Raw genomic sequence first — 23,726 nt, forward strand, 5'->3', positions numbered from 1 at the left:
CTGACACCCGGCGTGAGCGACGCGAAGCTTTGTTAGAGGGGTTCTGTAAGGCTCTGGGGGAGTTCGTGGGCCTGTAAGGCTGCGGGACAGGGGGCCGGGAGGGGGGCCTGCCCGGCTGGGCCGGCCCTGCGGCCCTGGGCAAGGGGGCTTGTGTGGCAGGTGCGCTGCTAATTTTCACACGTGGGTTTAAGCTTCTGCTCATCACCCTCGAATAATCCTCTGCGGCAGTATGGAGAGCTGCTGTTTCATCTTTTCAGCCCGGGCAGGGAAAAGAAAGGGGACATACTCCCAGGACACGGTAACACATGCTTTGTGCTTCAGAGCCTAGGTTGCTCCAGTGGCTGTTAGAGCCTGCAGCTCAGATACTTTCATGGGAGTAAGTGCATTAGGGATCATATTTTCCACTGACCTCAAATGCTTTAAGCAATTTTGTTGCAGGCCATCTTGAAGATCTGCTTTAGAGATCACAGTGAATCAGGCAACAGCTGGCAGGCCCTATAATTCACTAGTTGTGTTCTTGGAGCATGGAAACCATGAAGAAGAAAGGGCAAGGAGTTGTGAGTATAGAGTGTGAGCTCAGAGGGAGGATTATAAGGAACAGAAAAGAGCACATAGCATGGGCAGGTGAGTAAGGGGAGGTAAATTAATACAAGGGCAAAACTGGCTCATGCAGAGGAGACACAATCATATTTCCATTCCAGGGCAATGCATAGTGGTTAGGGTATATCAGTGAATATGGCCCTTAATGTTTTAGAGTTTATACTGTAGCATTTTTTAAATGCATAGAAATAATACACCGTTACACTCTGTTGGGTCTAATTAGTTGCATTAGACTTCAATACTCATAAAATTGATTCTTGTTTTACTGTAGACTGAGATCGTATTCCTTTGTTTTTTAATAAATCTACTGTTCACTTTGGTCATCTGCAGTTTCTTCAGAATCAAGAATCCTCAGAGGATTTAGACTTACTATCTCTAATAGAAGTAAGTAAGATATAGAAGAGCATACTGAAAGTAGTCTACCCTAACGGGTATAAAATGAAAAACACAGCATACCTGTGTAAAACCAAATGTAATCACAGAATCATCTAGGTTGGAAAAGACCTTGAAGATCATCCAGTCCAACCATTAACCTCACACTGACAGTTCCCAACTACACCAGATCCCTCAGTGCTATGTCGACCCGACTCTCAAACACCTCCAGGGATGGGGACTCCACCACCTCCCTGGGCAGCCCATTCCAACACCTAACAACCACTTCTGGAAAGAAATGCTTCCTGACATCTAGTCTAAACCTTCCCTGGTGCAACTTGAGGCCATTACCTCTTGTCTTATTGCTTATTACTTGGTTAAAGAGGCTCATCCCCAGCTCTCTGCACCCTCCTTTCAGGTAGCTGTAGAGGGCGATGAGGTCTCCCCTCAGCCTCCTCTTCTCCAGTCTAAACACCCCCAGTTCCCTCAGCCGCTCCCCATACGACCTGTGCTCCAGACCCTTCACCAGCTCCGTTGCCCTTCTCTGGACACGCTCGAGTCATTCAATGTTCTTTTTGTAGTGAGGGGCCCAAAATTGAACACAGGAATGGAGGTGCAGCCTCACCAGTGCCGAGTACAGGGGTCAGATCCCTTCCCTGTCCCTGCTGGCCACGCTAGTGCTGACACAAGCCAGGATGCCATTGGCCTTCTTGGCCCCCTGGGCACACTGCTGGCTCCTGTTCAGCCGGCTGTCAATCAGCACCCCCAGGTCCCTCTCTGACTGGCAGCTCTCCAGCCACTCCTCCACAAGCCTGTAGCACTGCTGGGGGTTGTTGTGGCCCAAGGGCAGCCCCCGGCATTTGGCCTTATGGAAACTCCTACAGCTGGCCTCAGCCTGTCCAGGTCTCTCAACACTCCCACCCAACTTGCTGTCACCATATAATAATCTAAGTCTATAAATAATCTCTGTGTGAATCATAACTGTTTATTGCACAGTGACATCGTGCTGAGGTGGTTTGGGTGTTCTGTTCAAGTATTTCCAGAAGTCGATTTGTGTAGCGTTTTCTTTCAGCAAAACCTTAACCCTATTTCCTGGGCTTATAATGTTGTTTCAAAAATAATTCCCTGTAGCATCCCTGTAGCATGTTTCATCCCATAGTGCAGATGAATATTCCCAGTTTTATCTCTGCTGTTTTGCTTTAGGGATTAATGGTTGTTTGCAATTTTGTGAATATTTCCATCAGCATTTACACAGAACTTTTCTTTCACCTTAGTTGTAACAAGACTTGTTTCCTTGGCACAGGACAAATACAAAATTCCTTACCAGACCAAATCTCATATAGCTCAATAAAATATTATATCTGATTTTCAGGTTTAGGTGAGCAGCTAAAGGCCAACATTTTTTCTTTACATTTTTAAGTACTGTGAGATTCAAGGTGTGTCATGGCACAATTTTATTTTAAAAATGTCAGCACTTACACATCATTTCACGGTATAAGTAAGAAGTATGTGGCAAATACATGATTTGCTGAAACAGAAAAAAAAATGCTGTTATATGTATGTGCAAAAAATGATAAATTCCTTCCAGTAAGCTCTAAAGTAACTCATTTCATGTGTCTGTCAAATATTCCATCCTGTGCAGTCCTAAACAACTCTGGTAGGAAAAGAGGCAAACCCAAGTCAGATAAGCAGGAATCTTTTCCAACAATCTCCCCTTACTGTAGAGTGCTTGTCCCCTTTTCTCAGAGATTAGAGCTAAGGTCAACAGTTCATTGGGATTAAAGTTTTAATCACCACAGAATTTCATACATATTCAATCTCCTCTGTCTAGTTTTTATAGTTGCAATATATATAGCTGTTTCTATTAAACAAAAAACCCCAACCCTATCCTATCCTTGCTAGCTGTTTTTGATAGCAAGTGAAGCAAATACACCTGCACTTGTGGATTATTCCAACACCATCTTCCCCCCTGAAAAAAAAAAAAAAAAAAAGAAAAAAGATAAAAGAGAGACAGACACATTAACATAAGCAAGAAGATCTACAAGACTAAGGAAAACAACTTTTCACTGTGTTCTGAGGTGTTTAATTGCCAAAAATACTTGAAAGTGAATTTGGGAAGTGAAACTGACTGGTCTGTGATGGAAAAAAATAGATGTTTTACAGCAAACTATATAGAAAAGGAAAAAAAAATAAAAGCAGTTGGAAGTTGGGACTTTGACAACATTGTGCTTTTACCTTGCATTTTGAAATTAATGGATGAAATTTTCCTGTGGGGAAAATGTGTGAAATGGGAAAAGGGATCCCTTGAATTGCAATTAGAGTTTTCCTTTTCCTCTATACCAACAATGTTTAAAATACTCTCTGTCTCCACTGGAAATCATACATGTCTTAAGGAACATTATTCTTGTATCCACAAAACCTGATCAGATTATAGACACCAGGCCATCATGGTGCTACAGTTCTCTCCAATTTTTCAGCCTTACATGCTTGGCAAGATAAAATTACATTCACGCATACAAAACATTAGCAAAGCAAATTCTCTTAATCTTTTCAGTTTGAGGGGTATCAGGTGCCTGAAACTTTTCCCTAAGCACATTAGCAGAGCAGAATTACACCTGCACTTTAAATGATGAATCAGTGAGAGAGAAGGAGCTGAACTTGAGGTAGTTTATAGCCAGCCAGAGCCTGTGCAAATGCTGCTTCTGAGTATCAGCATTGTCATTGGAATAGGCTCGATGCCCAAGTAGGTCACCACTAGGATGGATCTTGGCTTTGAGGTGCAGTATAAAGGAGCAGATTAGGAGGCATCTGTATGACTGGCTGAAAAGACAGCGTATATGTTACTAGACCAAGGAGAATTTTCTGTTTTCCAAGTCCATGTGCATTGCAGTCTGCAATGGACAGGAGTGCACGCCAGCCCTTCCTTTCGTCCCCTGTTCCACAGTCTGGCTTCTGGGCACAGCCATCGGAGGCGTGCTGGCTCCACAGTGGCCATAGCACACACTGTCAACTCCCTTCGGTGGATGTTTACAGGATCAGGGCTCTGGATGCATGAGAACACACTAGTTAGGAAAAACAACCCTGGGAAAAAATGGACTCTCTCTCTTTCAAAACAAGATGCACAATCTCACTCCCTACATCTGAAAATGCAGACTCCACTCTTCATGCTATCTTTGTTTAACTGCACTTGGTTAACACTTTCAGTAGCAATAGCTGGTGTTTATTCTTCCTACTTTTATTTTTGTATATGCTCTCTCATCTTACAGCCAGGTCACCTTCCCCTCATTTCACAACTTCCTGCAATGGGGTTTATAAGATATCAAAGAGAACTTAAATTTTTCTCCATGAAAATTTTGCATGGTTGCAGTTGTTAATGTTCTGCTGTAGTGTTTCTTCTTATTGATGACTTAGAGATTTAGACACCAAATAGTCACTGCCATCAGGAAATCCCATCAGTATAACATGAATCATGTTACATGGCTCGTTGTAGGTTAGGCCAGTTTCATGGGAAGTTTCTGTGGCTTTTGGGGACTCTCCCTCCTGGAGGAGGAATGAAGTCTGACTTGAAAGGTGGGGATTGTTTCAGAGAAAGCAACTGGTTTCGGATGTACCATATGTGTATATTGTATAGTGGTTAATGTAAACAAATAAAGGGTTAAATTTCTCATTGTCCCATTCTATTATATATCATGTGTTTTGAAGCACAAACCCACATGGCACAGGTGTCAAGCAAACAGGGGATGTCAACATATCCCACACCTTTTTCTGCTCCTGAATTTCCATTTCCTTCTTTTTCCCCCAGCTCTTCTGTTACTGGTTTGTTTAAATTATATTCTCTGCAAGGAAGGACAAGGAATTTCATTATCTCTGTAAAATATTTAGCACTTTAACTTGACCAAAATAAAATACAGCTGTAGCTAAGTACAGTACCAGAAAGACTAATGAACTCAATAACTGCAAGAGAAGCAGCAGTGGTTTTGTAAGGAACTGGATCTTCTATCTCAGATCTCCCGAAGAGCTAGAAGGTTAATTAAACCCTGGCTCATTGTTATAACACTAAATCCTAAAATGTGATGTTAGTCTTCAGGTCCCTACTGAGACAACCCTTGTTGAAATTCTTTCAAATATTTAAGAAGCAGGGAAGAGGAAGGAAAGCAGTTAAATAATAAAATCCCTAATTGCCTTATGTTTTGATGGAATGTCCATCACAGGGTGAAATCCATGTTTGAAAAAATCTTCCTGCTGAGTTTGAAGATGATATCAACTGTCCAATTCTGGGAAGGCAGAGACAAAAGAAGACAAACAGAAAGATAAAGGTGTTGAGGAAGGGAAATGGTCCCCAGCAGGCAAGGGTGTAATAGGAGGAAAATACAGTTCCTATGCCAGATTTTGATCGGGATGAAGACAAACCAGCAGTGTCCACAGTGTAATTTGGTTCCCTCTCTCCAGTTTTGTCTGACCGCCTGATAGTCTTTAAGATAATGGAGGCCCAGGAGTATCATGGTAGATCCTGGGATCCCAGGATTTGCTAGCAATAACAGTCTTGAATGTAAAATTCCTTGTTCCTTCTAATCCACATATTCCACTGCTCCCATTTGGTGGCCTCCAAATAAAGATTTTCCATGAAAAAGCATATCTTTATTCTCTACCTCTGACCACACTACAGCATTTCTTTGTTTCATGTCATGGGTTGACCTTGGCCAGCAGCCACACAGCCACTCGCTTACTTGAGATAAAGATAGTTTAATAGGTGAAAGAGAGAGACAAAAAATGAAGCAAAGGAAATTTCTCACCACTCCCACAAGCAAACCAGTGCTCAGCCAGTCTCTAAACAGCAGCCACCTTGGAAGCCAGAAGCCCTCCTTCTTCCTCTACCCTAGCTTTTACTGCTGAGCGTGATGTTAGGGTATTTTATGGTATGGAAAAGCCCTTTGGCCATTTGGGGTCAGCTGTCCCAGCTATGTCCTCTCCCAGTCTCTTTCCCACCTCAATCTACTCCCTGGAGAAGGAGTGGGAAAAGAGCAAGCCTTGACGTTGTGCAACCTCTGTTCAGCAACAGCCAAAACGTTAGTGTGTTAGAAACACCATTTTAGCCACAAATTTGAAACATGGTGCTATATGAGCCGCTATGAAGAAATCTAACTCTATCCCAGCCAGACCGTTATGCCAACTCTCAATTACACGGTGGATACTGAAGGTATCTTCCCAGAGCTTTTCAATGCAGTCACAAAAATTGGTTCCAGTTACACTGTGCCCAGCTCTTCTTGTTTTACAACAACCAGTCATTTAACAGATAGAGGGCTGGTTTCCCTGGGATGGCTTAGTGTAGGATTATGCCAGAGATATTAATCAAACAATACCCTGACTTCGCATATTATCGCCAGTGCTTAAAACAGAGCCTGTAGACAGATGAACAGTTCTGGGTGAAATGGCAGGGGATAGCTTACACATCTGGTACTTTGCCAAAGTTCAAATCCTGTCTGACCTGAAAATGGTTACAGAGAGAAACTTTATAGACAGAACGAATATATGAAGGTTCAGATTTATCATTATCTGGACAGTAGTGAGTTTTGGAATGAAAATTTCAGAAGGGATTGCTGCAGAAAGCCTCCTTCTTCAAGATGAGCATCAACTTCTACCTATGGGAAAAGTTTAAAGGAATTTTTCCAATAAGGTTAAAAAAGAAATCCTTGCTTCTAGAGATTTTTCACTTTTCCTTTGATACTTTTGGTAATTAATATTTTGGGAGAAATGGATATTGAAGTTCATGGGCTTCCACTGAGATGGCCTGCAGTTGCTCTTCTCATTCACTCTCTAAGGCGTTTGGGATTAAAAAAAAATTATTTATTAACTGTAACTAAGTTTTATATAAGTACTGAAGGAAACCTTATCCCAAAGGAAGAATTACTCAAGGAATCAGCTATAGAAGTAAAATGTAGAGTTTTATGTTTTCATTTCAATTTGCAGACAGCAGTCAGAAAACTGGCACCAAACCGCATAGTCTAGTGCCGCCAGCTTGTGGCCCAGCAGTGAACAGCGTTTTGGCACAGACACGAACCTCTGTCAACAGACAGTACTTCTAGATATATTTTCAGGTAATTCCTGTCAGTCAAACCACGGTAAAAATGAGACACAATGTGTTTGCCCCGTTAAATAATTAATTAATTCCTGCACACTTTTAAGTATTTTCATTTCTTCCCTTAGACTTTGAGATGTTTGGGTGACCATTGAAACCAGAAGTTATTGAGGTATGCATTTGGTATCAGCTTAGAAATGGCTTTTCACCCTATTGTACTACCAGAGAAAAAAATATGTTGGATTCACTCTATGGTTAATGAATTTGTGTATGAAAGAAAGTTAAAATTAATGCTGGAAGCATACTTAACTTTTTGTCTCTCTTTGGGTCAGAATGAATAAAACACTCCTTCATGCAGTCAGTTGATTATTTTTAACTGAATGAGTTTCCCATAGGAAAGCCTGTTTATAATTAACTAATTTCACAAATTCACAGCCACCTGCAGAAACATAGAAAAAACTGTTAAGATTTTTACATTTGGGAAAATTCTTTTATAATACTGTGAGGTTTAAAACAGCTTAAGAGCCACCATGTCTTTTCAAATTAGTATATCAGCCACAAGTCATTAGCTGTACATAATAATCAGAAATTGGGCTTTTTATTTCATATCATTGGGAAAGAATCATTGACTGGAATTTGTTTAACAGCAACAAAACCAGCATGGGGCACCCATTTTCATACCAGCTCTGTTCAAGAGCATTTTCATTCCATCCACGGATGTCTGTCTGTGTTTCTGTAGCAGAAAATGCTGTGGTGTTTAAACAGCTCCCCATCACCAGAGTTATGAAAAGATGGGGAATGCAGAGGAAGTGACAGTAACTTTGCAGTAACTTTGCTGAAGAGCTGTGTCCTTGTTCTGAAATCCCTAAATGACCTCCAAGACAAACCAGAGGGACAAGGTTGAAATGTGGGATCAAAGACTTTCAAGAAGTGTCAGGAAAAGCTAGGAGCCTGAAGAAGAGGAGAGAAAAGAGAAATCATTTAAGGAAAGAGTCAACAGCAAAATTGACCAGGAAGCCAGGGCACAGCAGCTGGAGCAAGGAGAGGGAGACACAACTTAGCCTAGAAGGGAGGATCAGTAGGATGCTACTTCTCTGACATAACCTTCATAATCTTTTTAACATCAGTCTTCATCTTCTAGGACTCAAAGAAATCTCCTTGCCTGGCATTCTTTCTAGCACTCCTTAAGACAGAATTTCCTCCCCTCCCAAACAGCTTTCCTTGAACAGCTCTCAAAAATCCTACTCATCCAGGGAAGATGCTACAAAAATACAGCGTGTTTGAATCCTCAGAGGCAGATTTACCTTGCAGGCACAAGGAGAAAGGCATTTGAATTCACAGATCAAATGCTGAGTACGTTACACATACAATTATGCACCTTGGTAAAGAACAACAAGTTCAAAGTATCAAATTTTGAGTATGAAAGTACAAACATCATTATCGAAGATGATAATGTCAGGTGTCTTATGGTGCAAACAACTGTTTTCTTACATGACACGAACGAAATAAAAGGAGTAAAAAGTAGATGTGACGACTCTTACTCCAAGCTAATTCTAAAGACCAGAGGAATTCAACCTGGTCACATTTACAGCTGAGCCACCACTATATTCGCCTCTTTTTCTTCTCCCCTAGCAGGTCATTTATATCCGTTTCTTGAGTCACTCAAATTTACTTAGAAACTAACTAGTAATAATGCAGTGATCTTAGAGCCTTTTACAGCTCTGCTGATATCCAAACAACTTTTCAGCCAGCATGCTTCCAGCACAGGCCGAAACGAGGTCAGGTGCCAGCAGATAGAGAAGGCCCTTAAACCCCAGGAGTTCCTGTAGCTCTGAGTATTTTCAGAATGTCAATCCTGGACCCAAGCTGCAAAACAGAAATACTTTAACTGCCAGCAGGGAGGCACTTGGACTAATTAGCTGGTCTTGAATGTCAAGATCCAAACTGATAGCATCCATCACTCTCTCCAGCATTTCGGGGATGCATCTTCTCTGTATCACCCACCTCGAACCTGCTCCCTTAGCAGCTCCTTTTTTTCATGTTATCCAGCCCTGTCATAGTAGCTATTGTGAGATAGTCAGCTCTTACTGCATGAAAACTGAAAGCAATGATCCTAGCTCAAGAGAGAGAAGGCTTGTTTATTCTCATTTATGCCAAGAGTATGAGTGAGAGTCCAAGGCAGAGTCCCAGAGTAGTCACACCCCAAGGTAGTTTTGAATTTCCACTTGAGACTGAAGACCTCAGAAGGGCATATTTCTTGTTTATCTGGCAAGTTATACTACCCTGAGAGGAAGAGTTAGAAGCACAGAAAGATAAAAATTTGAATGCTGGCCATACTTTGGAGAAGAGAGAGGTAAACAACCACCACAGGATGTTCCCATGCACAACTCACGTACAGGGGCTTTGGTATCACCACTAGCAAGGCGACTGCATTGCCAGATACACACAACCTGTTGTGACCTGACCTAGGGGCTTAAAGAGACCATGGTTGATTTAACCGGTGTCACAGCTAGAGTTCCCTGTTCACAGCTCAGGAGGTAAATGACTGTTACTTGTTTTAATAGCTCTACACTGTGCTCCACGCACCTGTACACCCTCAGCTGGGGACTGTACAGACCGGACAAAAGACAACCCTTTTCTCCAGCATATATTCATGATTTTATTTACTAAATACACTATTAGAGACATAGGTGTGTGGTCATTTCTAGAAGACACTTTAAAAAACTCATTACAGGAAACATTAATAAAATAAACCTTTACTGGCTAATGGTTTTGCACAAGCATATTGTAACAGAGTAATTCTGGGTTGTTACTTCTCTTTGTTTATCCTCCTGCTTAGGACTAGCTTCTGAAGAGTAAAGGTGAAGTTGGTAAGAGCTAGACCATAAAATTCCTGATTTTATTTTCTAGGCAATACGGATCTCTGTCTGTCCATCATACCAGCCTGGGGGAGAGCTCACACATCCAAGGTATAATTGAAAATTGATGAGAAGAGGGGAGGAGGGAATCTGAAGGTGAGTTACACCATTATTTAAATACTCCTCTCTGAATTCATCAAGGGAAAGCTCATTTCAAAATTAGCATGTCAAAAGCTATTAGTTATTAAATTAAAATATGGTATGAATTACAAATGAGATTTCCTTGCCAGTTTACCTTAGGCATGTCCTCCCTGGGTGGCAGAATGGAAGTACTACAAGAATAATGAAGTCTGAAGAAGAGGCCCAGAAAGCTATCACAATAAGCCTAGAGGTAAATATTCAGATAAGAATTCTCAAATTTAGAGAGAATTCTCCACTTTTTTTCCCTGCTCTGGATCAATAGAATTGCATTCTGTAGTGACGTGACAGGTATAACCAAACTCATCATCTTGAGTTTGGGTGAAGAGAAGACAGCTTTTGCACGTGCACTGGAATGTAGTTATGAAGACATTAGATGTTTTCATGTATGAGAGCAGGCATGAAGAGTGTGGTTTTTGGTATCTGAAGCATTCACAGGAGTGACTCCCATTAGGAGGAGACTTTTTTCTTACACCATCAAGGGTAAGAGGCTCTGTTAGCACTAGCCTTCACTTTTGAAGAAAAGGCTTGATACAGTAAATGCCACAATAGCAGTACCCCTCACAGAGGGTTAAACTGACAGTCACCACCTCTTAATTTCAGTGTGTATGTGCTTTCACAGAGAAGGAGGACTAAGCAACCAGAGACACAACAGTACTGCAAGTTTTGAGATCACAAAGACATCCAAGGCAGCACAGGCTTTTTCTATCACAGGTTTCTATTTCAGGGTTTGATCCTATTAGATGTTGGTGCTCTGAGTAATAAATCTGCTAAGACAGCTATAAAACAAAAGATATTATTGACAAGAGAAAAAGGACAATGAGATCTTTCATCAGGTCTTCCTCTGACCACCACTGCCCCCAAAATAATAAGGCAGTAAATACTTCTAACAGAAGATGCTACTTACATCCAGGGTTCTAGCAGTGCTTGCAAACAAGCTTTCACTGTTTTTAACACCCTGTTAGTCTTTTTCAGCTGTGCCTGAAGACAGAAAGGTGCTGTGAACCTTGCCCTAAGCACCAAACTGAAGCTGAGTAAGACTAAGCTTGAACCCTCCCGCCACATGAGTTGTTGGTGAGAACAGGTTTCCTCTTGCGAGTAGAAGAGTATAATTCTATTATTTAATTTTTGTAAAGGTACTATATGAAGTTATGATTATTTTGTTTTGTTTTACATCTTGAGTGGGAGCAAGTAAATCTCAGAGAAGCCCAAGGGAATTAAACACTTGGCCCCCATCAGACTGAAAAGGAAGTCATGTGCCTAATCCTATTAGTGCCTGTGAAATTCCCAGACCTAATATTAGCTCCAGACATTGCTCCACTGAGATCCCTTTGAGAGTAAGAAAAAAAAACATATTGCTTTAGTGCAATTTGTTCTCCCTAACCATGTTATCGCATTGGAGTTAACAGCAATAATTTATGTTCCATTATGTGCAGTACTTAATTTAGATAGGCCAACTGCCTTCTTGTACAGTTGCCAGCAAAAGAGTGCATAGTCTCAGGAAACAGCAAGTGTGCAGGTTTCCCATCTTGCTGCTGTTCTGGGCCAGGGGTGGGAGAGAGATGGGGTTTTGTTCCCATCCCACAGGGAACTAACCCTGGTCTGAGCAAATGCCCTTCCCCAAAAATACAAGGTTCCTCTCACAGCCATGGTTGTGTCTTGTCCACACCTCACAGGTGCAGAATATTCAAGTGCTTATTCATGGAAGCATTTCTTAGCAGTCTGAGAAGGTCTTCTCCATCCTTTAGAGAGCCATTAACATTAATCAGGTAAGAAATATGGGATTTGTCGGGCAAACTTTTTTATCATGTTCTGATAGTGAGACTCTCTCTGACCTTACCTGCTGTCAGGGAGAGCAAGCGATGCTTCCCCATCTCTGTGACAGATTACACCATTATAACCCCAATAAATGGTCTGTACCGAAAACCTTCAACTTCTTAAAAAAAGGAAAAAGTGAATATAGACCTTTAAAATACTGGAGATTAGGAATAAAGCTTTGTAAATTATGGGAATTACATGATTATGTGCTGGGTTTAACATGGGAGGAACAAAGCAGCAAAACGAGGAAATAGACTGAACAAAGGTTAGAGATATATTTTTGTGCAGTTGCTTAAAGTAATGCCTTACAGCTGGAAGAAAGCCCAGTTGTGCGTAAAACAAGTTGGCCTCGTTTACTCAAACATGATACTTGCAGAGGTTGTGTGAAGAGAGGAGTAACCGAAGGTTTTCCCCCCAGGAAGCCTCAGGCTCAGCTCTGTGGCACAATGGGCCCCACTTCTGCAACCTGCAAGACAGCTTTGCTGTACAGAGGCAAAGTGCAAAGACAGTGGTTGTTAGGTTTGCAGTCCTCCGTCTACTGTCCTCTCTTGCCTGCAAAGAGGTAAGAGTAACTGTATCAGCTGTACGGGGCTATTTTCTGGCTGCTAAACTCTTAAGGAGACAATTATGCACACCCCAGTCATCACAATGATCTGAACAGGATTTAGCTCAAATAAACCCACCTTCTTAAATATCCCCACATAAATGGAAATGTTTGATGGCCAAAGAAGCTGCAGGCCCCATACTCTGCTCCGTAAGTCCTGCCTGGCTGGAGAGCTTTGACCAGATGGAATAAGGCACAGCATTGACCTCCTTTTTGGAAACCACCATGAAAGGGCTCAGACTTCCCCAGGCTGATGGGGGAAACAGGAATGCCAGGGGAGAGCCCAAACCACTGCCACGAGAGCCTTTTCTCCACGGACTGGAGAAGCAGCCTGTAACAGCATACTTAGGTGTATCTGCATGGTAAAGATCTACAGTTAAAAGATGCAGCAGCTTCCAGCCTTAGTCTAGACTATATAACTTTGCTACAGCAGAATTAAAATATGGGAAAAAAGGAGTGTAGCCATTTCCTACTTTTAACAAGGAGCTTTGATCTGATGGGAAACATACAAGAAATAGCGTTTTCCTGAAAATACTTGCAGTGTTTGTACTTAACTGCAGCCAAGGTGGGAGGAGATTTATATGTATTCTTAAATCCTGCCTCGTTTCTTTCTTCTACCGATTTTCCTTGTAAGTGGAGCAACTACTAGCATGTAGCCACTTGTAACTTTATGGGACAAATAAATAAAGGAGATGTCACAAGACAACTAGGCCACTGCTGAATCTGGCTTTTGCAAACCTTGCCCTACATCAGCAAGATGAAAACCAAAGGCAGTTCACATCACAAGTCACAGCAAAGAAAAGAAAAACCACCTGTCGTCAGAATCAACTGTGCTCTGCTCTATTCTTTGCAATCAGTCCCCTGGAAGCCTGCTTGTTGTATCACATCAGTTCTGTGCTGGTGTCTGTGCACTGGCATTCACCACAGATGGCAAGGTGGCATCTGCTTTTGGTAGTCTGCCTTCTAGCAAATGCCTTGGGGAGCAATGTGCTTTGTCTTTCCATCAGTGAGCAGGAATGCCTGAGGTGGTGTGGCTGGCCTCAGGTGGCACAGCTCCAGCCCCAGCAAACTCACCATATAGCCCACTGCAATCCTGTCTCTTTGGCACACATGGCAGGAATGTAATGATATTGGCGTTATAAAGGATTTTATATATATATATATATATATACACACACACACACATATATATATATATATATATAAATATATTGATGATATACCATGTATCATGTGATATACTGGTATCATGTATGATAGTACTGTGACTGATCACTAAACCCTGAGAAGGGAAGAAAGCTCAGTGGAGATGGGTAGGGGTGATGTACCTGTGAACCCTGGGGAATAAACGCAGGGTGTGACTGACCACAGCTATTTGCAAAGCAAACTGACTTTAGCTCAACACAAAGGGGACCAGAGACGGCCTTTGTTTTAGATATAGCTATCAACAGTCGAGTGGATCAACTGGTGGTGTAAACAGCTCCCTGAGTTAAACAGACCAACACAGGGGGAATGAATCCGTAGCTCAGCCCCACACTAAACAACTAATAAAAGCATTTAGAAGAGAACAAAGGGCTTAGGCTGGCTTTAACCTTCACCAGTGACTGGGGATGCCCAGCATCGTGACTGTGAGCATATTACAGAGACGTAATGGAGATTACATTGGCATTGTGCTTGAACCGTGTCCTGCAATTGCTCTATTTTGATTAGTGTCACATTTGTATCGATATAGATTATATTGAAAACATACGTTGCTAAATCAGAAATCCCACTTAACAACAACTATCTTCAAGTAAGTAAAGTTGATATTAAACATTCCACCCTCCACATCTAGGATATCTAAAAGAACATGGTCAGAGAGTGTTGGATTCCAACATACATACATAAATGTAAAATATTATAGGTTCATAGATGTGAATCCATAGGGTGGCAGAATCTGGAAGACTGCCTCATTAACCCATACCACAGTTATTAAGCTTATATCTACCTACAAAAATCTGTTATACTTACATAAAGTTTTGTTTCATAGATGCACACAGCCTGTCAAGCCTCTCAGGAACAGATTCCAGTTTTAGATGTAGGAAGTGCATTGACCTGTTGCTCCCCCCAAAAAGCCCTTTGCCCAATGTATCTGCAGTCAGGAGCATAGTGTATCCAAAACATGAATTCATTCCCAGTGCAGCAGCTGATTGTGTCTGATGTTGAGGACATGGCCTTGCTTTCATAGAATTCCAGCCTGGTTTTCAAAATATATCGACGCAGTATTAGAAGAAAAAGAGTGGAATACATAAGATTAAGGAATATAGAAGAGCTACACCCACAAAATGCCACCACAGTCAACTTCCTACTATGTTTACAATTTAGAGAGAGGATGTGTAAGAAGCTCCCAAAGCCTAAAGGTCACTGTAACGTGAACTGCTTAGTACAGAAACAAACCACCTAACAACATTCCCTGTGCTTCATCTAAGTATTATAACAAACCTTTTCTTCCACTGCCACAGCTACCTTACACAGTGCTGGATATCAAATGCTGTTGGTGACATGCTGCCCCATTAACCTACCCTTGTCCATATACTCCACTGCCGATGGCTTCTGCTTCTCCAGTACATGCAGTTGTGATGTCTGATACTGGCTGGTTCAACAGGAGAAAGCAGCTCAGGAAAGAGGACTTGCAGAAGGGCAGGTGGATAGTCAGTGAGAGAAGGCATGTACCTCTGAGGACAAGAATTAACAACAGCAGCGTCTTTTCTGTAGCGCATGGCAAGACAACATACATTAAGGACCAGAGCTCTGCCATCAGCTGGGGGCTTTGCTCTTCAGGGCTTGGCTTTTGCATGCATGTACTAAGGATCATACCATCTTAATCAAATTAATTCTTTATTATGCTGTACCAATAAAAACTTCAACCCTTATTTTTCACCTTAAAGCTGAAAAAAAAAGTCCTGGAACAAAGCATTAAAAATTCCAGATCAAAATCACTGGCCTTTAAAAATGCATTATGGATCTGAGGAGATTCAATGGAGGAACAGAGATAAGAAAAGCTGTGCAAACTAGGAAAGTAACAGAGAAGTTTCTGCCTGCATACTCTTAGAATCAGAGACCATCCTCTCCACAGAAAAGGACTGCCCATACAGTGACACATGGTGCAACAGATCATGGTCAATGGTCATTACAAGGCAGCTCAGCACAACCTGGAATATTCAAAGGAGCAAAGGATCAGGGATGGGAGAACATGCAAGAACTGCTTGCAGTCTAGCAAAAAGATGATACAGGTACATGGTATTATTGCACACCTGCCATTTGTTACAGGCACAAATATCCTACAAAAGAGCTGATGTCTTAGTGGACCAAACAGGTACAGAGGCAGGCCAGGGATATACTAGAGGTAGAAATTGTAGAGATCTACTTGTGTTGGGCAGACTTCTGATAAAAATACAGGGAAGGGAGCAAAATCACCAAACGATCTTTCAGTGGGTCTTGGTTTCCTTTCTGTTGGGAGCGTATGATATTGGCATACAGCTAAGGAAGGGGAAAGGTCTTTATCTTCCAGTAAAAAATAGAAACTTAAAAGGCATCAGATTCGAAAAAGTGGTTTAATCTACAGCATCTATCTGTAGAGCCAGCGTACCCTGCTGGAGTCTCAACTTCTTAGACAACTTTGGGTTTACTTCAGAGGATTCTTCAGGAAAGGAACATCCCTCCCCCCATCCTCATTTGGTCATTTGGAAGAGCCATGCAAAACTATATACTGCTTCTATAAATGCTACCGTAATGCACCATCTCTCAGCAGTTCTCAACAACTGGCTTAGGGCAGGGAATGGCTGTAGGGTTAAACTTATTATTTACTCCCAACCCCCACAAAATGATCCATCCACATTACTGCTGCAGACACATGGCCCTTGCATGGATCACTAAGACCAAGGACTAAGACCAAGAAGCGTAAATGAAAATAAAACCAAAGCAAAAAAAAGAAAATAGACCTTAATGCATGTTTAGTTACAAAAAACAGAGTGGCAAATAGGAGGAGAAGGCAGATCTCCCAGTTACATTATTGGCTACTTGCTCAGTAACTGCAAAAAAAACAGATGCTGGACAGTCACCCTTCTTCATTCAAGCACAATTAAAAAACCCTCTATGCCAGCATATTATGTACAAAAAAAAAAAAAAAAAATTGAAAGCACGAATGAGATTCTAATATACAGTACTTTCACACAGCCAAAGCTATTTTATTTTACAAGACAAGTCTTTTGCATTAAATTTTCTGAAAGCCCAGTAAAAACAGCGTGAACTACTTAAGCAAAATTTAAGAGACAACTTACAAAGTAATATTTGCATAGCACTGTAAATCTGCGTATTTGTTTGGGCACAGTTCTTAGTAGAAACTACAGTAGGTGACAAGGTTGGGTTTTCTTAATAGCTTCTTGTTTTTTAACCAGATTCAGATGCATCTTTTCTGAACATCATAAAATCAAGTGTAGGAAATAACTGTAAAAATGTACAAAAATATATACACATGCACAGTAAATGTGTACCCTGTATAGAGTTCTATTACTCATTAGATTTAGATAATAATGATCATCTGGTACCTACACTTCCCTCCAAATGACAACTTTGTAACAAATCAGGTTAAGGATGGTGAGTTTTTTCAGAGAGAAGGTTTTCATTAAAGCTACAGTACTTGCTGGTGATCTTTAGGAGTGAGCGACACGCCAGCTGACAGTGGCTGCCTGGCGTTCAGGCAAGTAGCATTCAGGTGTCACAAGGTACAGCTCTGACAAAGCTGAAGCAAAATAATAATAAGGGACACCGCTTGGCTCTCGATGCACATGCACGTAATAAAGGAGGTCCACAGAACCAGTTCATCCCTTGGTTTGGGGAGGGGGGGTAGGGAGGGGGTGGAATTCGTTCCTGATTAGCATCTGCTGCCCACTCTTCCTCTCTTTGCAAGTTAGATTTTAGTGTGACTAGAAAATTTGAGTGTTTTCCTTGAAAATGCACATTGGTCAGTCATAAAAAAAAAACCCACAAAACAACAAACCCATCAAACGTGTAAGACAGTAATTGGTAGTGGCATTCCCCACATTAAAGAATACTTCCAATTTAGATTCTATTCTGGTGTCTGCTAAAGCGTCTATTTTTGAAATACATTTCCTCTTAAAAAGATAAAATGCTGTTTCTACTAATGTAAAGATTTTTTAGGAATAGACAGTAAGCTTCACTCAAGGGCTCTCAACAGTGAAAGTGCACAAATTAACTTTCTTCACAGTTTCAAAAACTGGAGTGGCTTGTAACTACAGGTATAAACTTTCAAGAAGTACAGGCAGCTTTCCATAGACCTAGAGAGGCCGAGGATAAGAGAAACATCACAGGTTTGGCTTACAGATGCCAATCCACTGTCTTCCCGAAGTGTGACATATTTTCATGACATTTTCTGGTGGCTACCAGATGTGGCACAGGTCAGGTAACACTGACTTCAGAAAGTCTTCCCTCAAAACCACAGCACGCAAATAAACCACAACCAACAATCTGCAAGGATCTTGATGAGAGATTGCTGAGACAATCAGATAAACTAGTCTTCAAGATAAATAGGGGGAAGTGTGGCAGAGTAAGAGTTGCCATCTGTAACAAGCCCTTAAAACAAATTCTGTCCCCAATCACATGAACATGGTTGCCTTGTAAGCTGTCACAGGGAGGTTTCACATTCATATGAAGAGTCAGATTTTGCTTGCCCACCTACATGCTTATCTCTGGTTTGCAAAGCTCCTGGCAATCGCTCAACCTTCTCAGGGCAAGAATTGGGCTAGACCTGTCAGTGTGCTCCTGCTTCCAGCTATGCACCTTGCGGTGTTCCTCCTCCCTTCAGAGATGCACCTTGCAGCTCTCAGAACAGCTGTCACCTGCTTCAAATCCTGGCTTCATTCAGCGCTGGCAGCCCCGGAGCAGCTCAATACGGACAGAAAGGTTCAGAAATACAGAAACAAGCAGCTGTGACAAACTGGGTCAAAGTACAAATTCATCATTACCATTACAGGGATGGGCTTCTTTCCACAAGCATAAACCAGAATGTGTAGTTATTGTCTGCTGTGAACCAGAAATTTCACACCAAGTGACACGAGCACATGGGCATCCAGGAGATGGAGTGAGCTACACCACTGCATCTGATTTTCAAAGGAAACCTAAGAATGCATTTTTCACTTTTATCTGCATTGGCCTTCAGCATCTGAATGAAACACACTTGGGCAAGGTCTGTCCAATTTTGGCCTTAGATTTCTTAATACATACTTATCTAAGATGCCAAAACATGTTTAGATTTTCTTCAATCTGAAACACTCTGCGTAGTGTGAACTCTGCATTATTAAAAGTTTCCAACCCCACATTTATTTAATAAAAATGTACATGAAGCAAAACCAGATTTTGGGGTAGACAGACAGAAACAGTACCTTTAGCGATTATCAGATGTACAGTGACCCCTGCCTGCTAGTTATTCCAATGCTTAGTGAAGATCTTGTGCCAGCTCCCTTCTATTGGCTTCATCAATGCCAGAGGGACCTGTTACCAGGCAGTGATGGCCTATATGAGCAGGCCTGTGAAGAATTACTCTTCCCTAATAAAAGTTTTGCTCTGAAGCAGCAAAGCTGCATTGTCACTTAACACAACTGTGTCACTTCAGACCTACTGAGCACGTCAACCAGTGCAAAAATGCAGGAAGATAAAACCCCAGCTATGTGAGACAATTCTGGTAGGACTGGTTGAACTGGAAAGCTCCAAGTTCCAGCTAAGAGGTCCTAACTGAACCATCTGCAGAAAATACAGGCAAGCAAATATACAGACATCCGTGATGGAGACAAGTGGTATCACATGGAAGTGAGCAGACACACTCACTTTTTCAGTGAATACTAGGCAATTAGGACGAAGGTAGTAGTCATATTCATTGGTCAGCAATTAAGTGTAGAGCCCTTTAAGATAAGTTAAAGCAGAACAAAGGAACATTGCCCATGCTCTTTGTGCCGGAGACAGATATTTTGCTCAGTGACGCAAAGTCAATTGCAAGAGCACATTCAGCCCACAATGAGCAATAGAGAACTGTAATCCCTACCGAGCCAAGACCTCTGGATACCAGTTATCTGGTCTTTCTTCGGCATCAGCTTTTTGTGCCTTACTAACTAAGAGATGCCACAACACCAGCAGTTTCCAAGCTCTTCCACCAGTTTCTTAGACAGAGGTCAACGTGATGCTACCCTGGAACTGCAAATCTCACTCTGAGAGCAACATCATTGTTCTTCATGACAATGACAAGTGCTGCCAAGGCCAAGAGCATAGCATCTGTCCTTACGAGTCTGAGAACCATTCATCTTCAGAGTCAATGCTGAACTCCATGGCAGTCAAGCTTTCAAGTCCATACTGGAGAACATGGTATTTAGTCTAAACAATCAAGCAATAAATGAAAATTTTGAAAGGTGGACAGAGAAAAAGCTCCTATAGCTTTAAGTTTATTAAACCTAGCATGGTTGAAAAGCAAAAGACGAAAAACATGACATATTTTTGTTTATTATTGCTCTTAAAGGGCTTGGTAGTCAAATATACAAGCTATATTCTATTAAACCAGAAGAAAATAAGATATAAAATCTATGCTCACTTTTTCAATCCAAGCCACCTGCTAATCTTCATTAGTGACATTAACTTCAGCTATTTCCAGTCATTTTAATTTATACAATACTCTTGTGTACGTGTGCACGCGCATGTATAAAAACCCCTATCTGAGGAGATAAAATTCAAAATGAAGAGATTTGTGTTCGTGTAGTACTGTTTTGTGCATTGCTGTATATTTCAGTTTTCCAAATGGCTACTGATATGCCTGTTTAGAAGAGCAAAATTTAAGTAACTGATGATGTATTTATTATATTTTCAAAAGAAAGCATGACCAGTAAGATAAGAAAATATGAAATGTTGATTATTCTCCCCTTGATGTACATGCACTAATCCCATGATTCTGAATAGGGAGTTACATGCATTAAGAGGAGAAAAGAATCCCATAAAGAGAAAGGCTATTAATTCCCTTCTCCTTTAAGCATCTCTCCTCAGCATTAAGAAGGGATTTATTTTGTGAAATTCTTGTCATGCCCATTAATATACTGTTCAAAATATAAAACATAGTCAATGGTCAGCCTGCTTTGCAAGCCTTGCTCTGCTAAGCCAGTACAATTTATATATACTCATTATCATCTTCAGGAAGCAAGTATACAACATTTGTAACATCTTTCTAGGAAGCAAGAATGATAGCCATTACTGAATTACTTAAGGAAAAAAAAAAAAAAAGGACTAAATAAAAGAAAGAAAAGCCCACCGCTTTTAGTCCTCCAGTTAAAAAACAGGGAAAAGTCAGAAATATCTCTCTATCAGCATTTGGAAGTCTAACCATATTCAAAGACAAAGTACATAAACATCCAGCAATGAAAACAGAGTCATGGCTAGGGTCTGTTCTCCTTGGTTCCCAAAGCATATTCCAAATTCCACTAATATTAACAACAGTTTTGTATCCCCTATTTTAGGGAAGACTTACTGAGGGGACAAAATGACATCCTAATGCTGGGGCTACAGGTACAATTATTCAGTAAGGATGATTCTAACAGGAGACAGACGCTGTAGGTCATCCTTCAGATCCTTTTGTTGAAAAGACCACAAATAAAAATTAAGTGCATGACAGAACAGTGATTAATGACACCAAGTAAAATATTTTTTCTAAGTTAAAATTGCTCTTCCAGTGTTTGAAAACAGAAAAACCTGTGGGAGAAGAGGTTACATTCCAATGGTTAAGAGTAAATACATAAAGAAGGTAAATTATTACTCTCTTATCTTGGTTACGAGAGCAAAGATGAAAACAACCACCAGTGCTTTGATAAGATCTGCTCTTTACAAAAATGAGATAAATGTTCTAGTGGCAGCCGGGTTAAAAATACAGACCCAGAGGGTCAGGTTCTGCCCTCAACTGTAGATCTGCAACCCATTTCACCAACTTCTAAGCATAGCCCAATGTAGATTGTGGCCTTCAGACTTGAACATACAGGTAGTTTGCATCTGTTTGTAACTAATTCTCCAGCTATGCATACAGCAGCAATCTACAAAAATCTCAATGTGCATTTGTGGAAAAAAAAAAAAATACACAGGTACAGCCATGATTCTGATCTCTAATTTTCCGTGGAAAAAAACCAAAAGGTCAACAAGCAAAACTAATGATATTTAAAATCCCTGAAGAGACCCCATTCTCTTTCTAATGCTTAACAGCACTGCTCACCTTGCATTATAGTTCACATTAACATCTAAAGCACGACGAAGTAGAAAGTGCAGCACACCCTATCATTACAGCACACAGGGTAAGATCCTGGCCCCATGTGAATCCATGTTGAAACTCTCATTAAAAGTTCAAGAGATGCCAGTATTCAAAATCCTCTCCTTTTAAAATTTTTGTAAAAGACGACATTTTGAAAACTATTGTGCTGATTTCTGCTGCTGCCTCCCAGTTTACTGAGAGAGGTTGGCTGAACTGGACTTTGGTGATGAGAGATGCGAACAGAACTAAAAGGAGAAAATGTTGGGACAATTGAAAAAACTTCCTTCTTTGCACAACTCTCAAATCCCATGATCACCGTTAATTCAGAAAACAAAACCAGCCCAAAAAGGTTCAAGATTATCATACATGTATGATGTGAAACAGGGCAAACAATACTCAAGACTGAAGTAGTATTTTGAAATTAAACAGCCTTGAGCAGTTAGCAAGAGATATGAGAATTTTTCACTGTTTTAATACTAGTGGATCTGTTCTATGGTATGTGCTGATCAATTACACACTGCTTCCAAACTCCACTATCCATTCTCTTGCATTACAGAAGTTTTAAGACACTGCCTGAAAATAAAAAGTATCAGTGTAACATACAAATTAGGATTTCAACTGTAGCCATGACAACACAGCCTTTCCAAAATTACTCTAACCCAATGAACATCTTTCAATTAATTTAAGAAGGGTTGTTTTTTCCTGGCTTATTAATAAAAAAAGTTGGAAAACAACAAACATTACATTGGCTTTAGCAAGAGGAAACATTCAATGGCTCCTGTTGTAAAAGTGAGTATAGTGCTCTTGACAGAAACCAGTGTATTCAGTCATCTGAAGATGCACGTGGCCATGGCCAATGCCCTCTTTTCTCCCCCCACCCCCAAGTCTCCCAACAAAGCAAGAAAAATTAGTTTCTTCTTCCACCCCACCCCAGGTTTTCTCCCATAGTTTGACTACAGTAATCCTTAAACAGGCAGAAAGTTGATGCTTTCTCTTCAGTTGATGCCTCCAACTTCTTCATTCTTGGCTCAAGTTTTATTCATTAATATTAGTCATCAGTTTATTAAGAAAAAGATAGTTTCTAAGTGTTTGTTGTTGTTTTTTAACTGAAGTTAATCGGATACCATAGTCTGGTTATATGTGCTGAACTGCAGCTGTCAGTTATTCCTTTTTCTTGAATTCTTGGTTGCCATAGCTGGAGCCTTTTTCTATTTCAGTTACTCCTATCAGTCTACGAACTCCAAAGGAAGCTTTAAAATATAACAGAGAAACGGGAGGCATATTAAAACCAGTTCAAGGATTCAGAAGTTACATGTAAACACTAGCAGAACCAACATGAGTTAACCCAGTCCTGAGGACAGCAGTGACTAGAGACCAACAGCACGCTGTATGAGGCTGCACATGGATCACAGGTCAGATGTCACTAAAAGAGGAGACCAATCCAGATTTAAAAATATAATTAATGTTACTATGTTGATTAACAGGACAGGTAGTATGAAGCATATCCCTGCCCACATTTGTTTGTTTGGGGTTTTTTGTTTGGTTGGTTTGGGTCTGTTTGCTTTTGTGGTTTTGGTTTTTTCTCTAATTCACAGACAAGGTATACAGTAAAAGTATTTTCTCCTTCAGACACCATAATTATGGGCTACAAGACTCATTTGCTATTGATTGCTATAGATACTGCCTAAGATATGAAGGCAAACCTTCCTGGATTAAAGCTTCTGAAATAATGAGTGCTATACAATATAAAGACTAAGAGTGAGCTCCAAATACTCTTCCTGCAAGCCTCATTCATATTAATTAATACACAGAACTTATTGGAGGTAATGGATCCTGTTACACGTCACGCTGGGCTTAGCATCTTCTCTGCTT

The 23,726-nt window shown here is 40.8% G+C and overlaps 1 protein-coding gene and 1 long non-coding RNA gene across 5 annotated transcripts in view; one reads left to right on the forward strand and one right to left on the reverse strand.

Annotated features, from left to right (window-relative positions):
* Positions 1-6,943: 6,943 nt before the first annotated feature.
* LOC113478313 lies at positions 6,944-13,623 on the forward strand. Of its 2 annotated transcripts, XR_003398046.1 has the most exons (4): positions 6,944-7,067; positions 9,959-10,062; positions 10,197-10,297; positions 11,080-13,623. It is a non-coding gene; the product is annotated as an uncharacterized LOC113478313 (long non-coding RNA). The 2 variants fall into 2 exon arrangements; XR_003398040.1 differs by lacking the exon at positions 6,944-7,067 and having other exon boundaries at positions 8,967-10,062.
* A 3,100-nt stretch (positions 13,624-16,723) lies between these two features.
* AGPAT3 (1-acylglycerol-3-phosphate O-acyltransferase 3) overlaps positions 16,724-23,726 on the reverse strand; it is a 53,585-nt gene continuing 46,582 nt past the window's right edge. For all 3 annotated transcript variants that reach the window (XM_026845251.1, XM_026845160.1, XM_026845334.1), the window contains exon 9: positions 16,724-23,104. In XM_026845251.1, the coding sequence (XP_026701052.1) occupies positions 23,016-23,104 (89 nt within the window). In that variant the 3' untranslated portion in view covers positions 16,724-23,015. The remainder of the gene's footprint in view (positions 23,105-23,726) is intronic.

This window comes from Athene cunicularia, assembly GCF_003259725.1.
Source record: "Athene cunicularia isolate RWA chromosome 1 unlocalized genomic scaffold, athCun1 chr1_part1, whole genome shotgun sequence".
NCBI classification, from domain to species: domain Eukaryota; kingdom Metazoa; phylum Chordata; class Aves; order Strigiformes; family Strigidae; genus Athene; species Athene cunicularia.